The sequence below is a fragment of the Fonticula alba genome (assembly GCF_000388065.1).
Source record: "Fonticula alba strain ATCC 38817 unplaced genomic scaffold supercont2.3, whole genome shotgun sequence".
NCBI lineage: Eukaryota > Rotosphaerida > Fonticulaceae > Fonticula > Fonticula alba.
The window spans coordinates 2,836,620-2,837,628 of record NW_009242973.1 but is presented as its reverse complement, the minus strand read 5'-3'; the positions used below and the strand labels follow the sequence as shown (position 1 = coordinate 2,837,628).

Below are 1,009 nucleotides of genomic sequence, written 5' to 3'. Positions count from 1 at the left end.
TGTCCTGGCGCTCATTGATCAGATGTGCGCACGCTTCCCACCCTTCTGCCCCGGAGACGTCCCCCCCTCCCCCCCCCCCCCCACCTCCCCCTCATGCTCTCGTCCAAAACCGGAAGTGCGACCAGGGACATGTGTGATGGGTGCCGGAGCATGTGTGTCTATTTGCATGTACAGAATGTGCGCCTGCGCGCTTGAGCATACGCGCAGGGGTGTCTGCAAGCCGCAAGGGGGAGGGGGGAAGGAGCGAGGGGGAGGGCGAGATGAAAGGGAAGGGCGAGAGACAAGGCTGGAAGAGGCGCGCGCCCAGAAGGCAGCGATGCGCGTGTGGCCAGCTCCTCGGGCGGGCCCACACACCTACTCGGAGATGGACCAGTTGGTCAGGTCGCAAGACATGGCCAGAGCATCTTCCCCATCCCCATAATACTTGTGTTCGGTGTCGAGGACCTCATAGCCGAGGGTGTCGCGGTAAAGGGCCAGTGCGGCGCGATTGGAGCAGCGAACGTGCAGCGAGACCTTGGACGCATTGTAATTCGAGGACATGGAGTGCACTGTATGCCACAAACGCACAGTGGTGGAGTGTGTCAGAGGAGGGCCAAGACAAAGTGGGAAGGGAAGCATGTGCAGCCAGCAAAATGGCAGGAACATGGAAGGCGGCAGGCACGCACTCGACTGCTCCATCAACTTGCGAGCCAGGCCAAGGCGGCGATGCGAGCGCAGCACGGCCACCGAGGTGATGTGGCCCACCGGGCCAGCGGGGGTAGGGGGGGCAGTGCCAGCGGTAGTTGTGGCAGGGGTGTCATCATCGAGCTTGGCCAGCACGTAACCCACGACCTTGCCGCCGTCGGTCTCGTCCACCGCCACGAAGGAAAGCGACGGCCAGGACAGGTGGTGGTACATGTAGTACTTCATCTGGTAGTTCTCCGGCAGACAGGACATGTTGGCGTTCTGCATCTCGACCAGCTCCTCAACCTATTGAAGGGGGCAGCAGGAGGGGGGCCGGCGGGGGGAG

The 1,009-nt window shown here is 62.8% G+C and overlaps 1 protein-coding gene across 1 annotated transcript; it reads right to left on the bottom strand.

Moving 5' to 3' along the window:
• Nucleotides 1-354: 354 nt before the first annotated feature.
• Nucleotides 355-936, bottom strand: H696_02384 (acetyltransferase; the record flags this gene model as incomplete). Its single annotated transcript, XM_009496285.1, has 2 exons — nucleotides 355-548; nucleotides 666-936. The coding sequence occupies 2 exons, from the start codon at nucleotides 934-936 to the stop codon at nucleotides 355-357; spliced, it is 465 nt and encodes a 154-aa protein (XP_009494560.1).
• Between the last annotated feature and the right edge of the window lie 73 nt (nucleotides 937-1,009).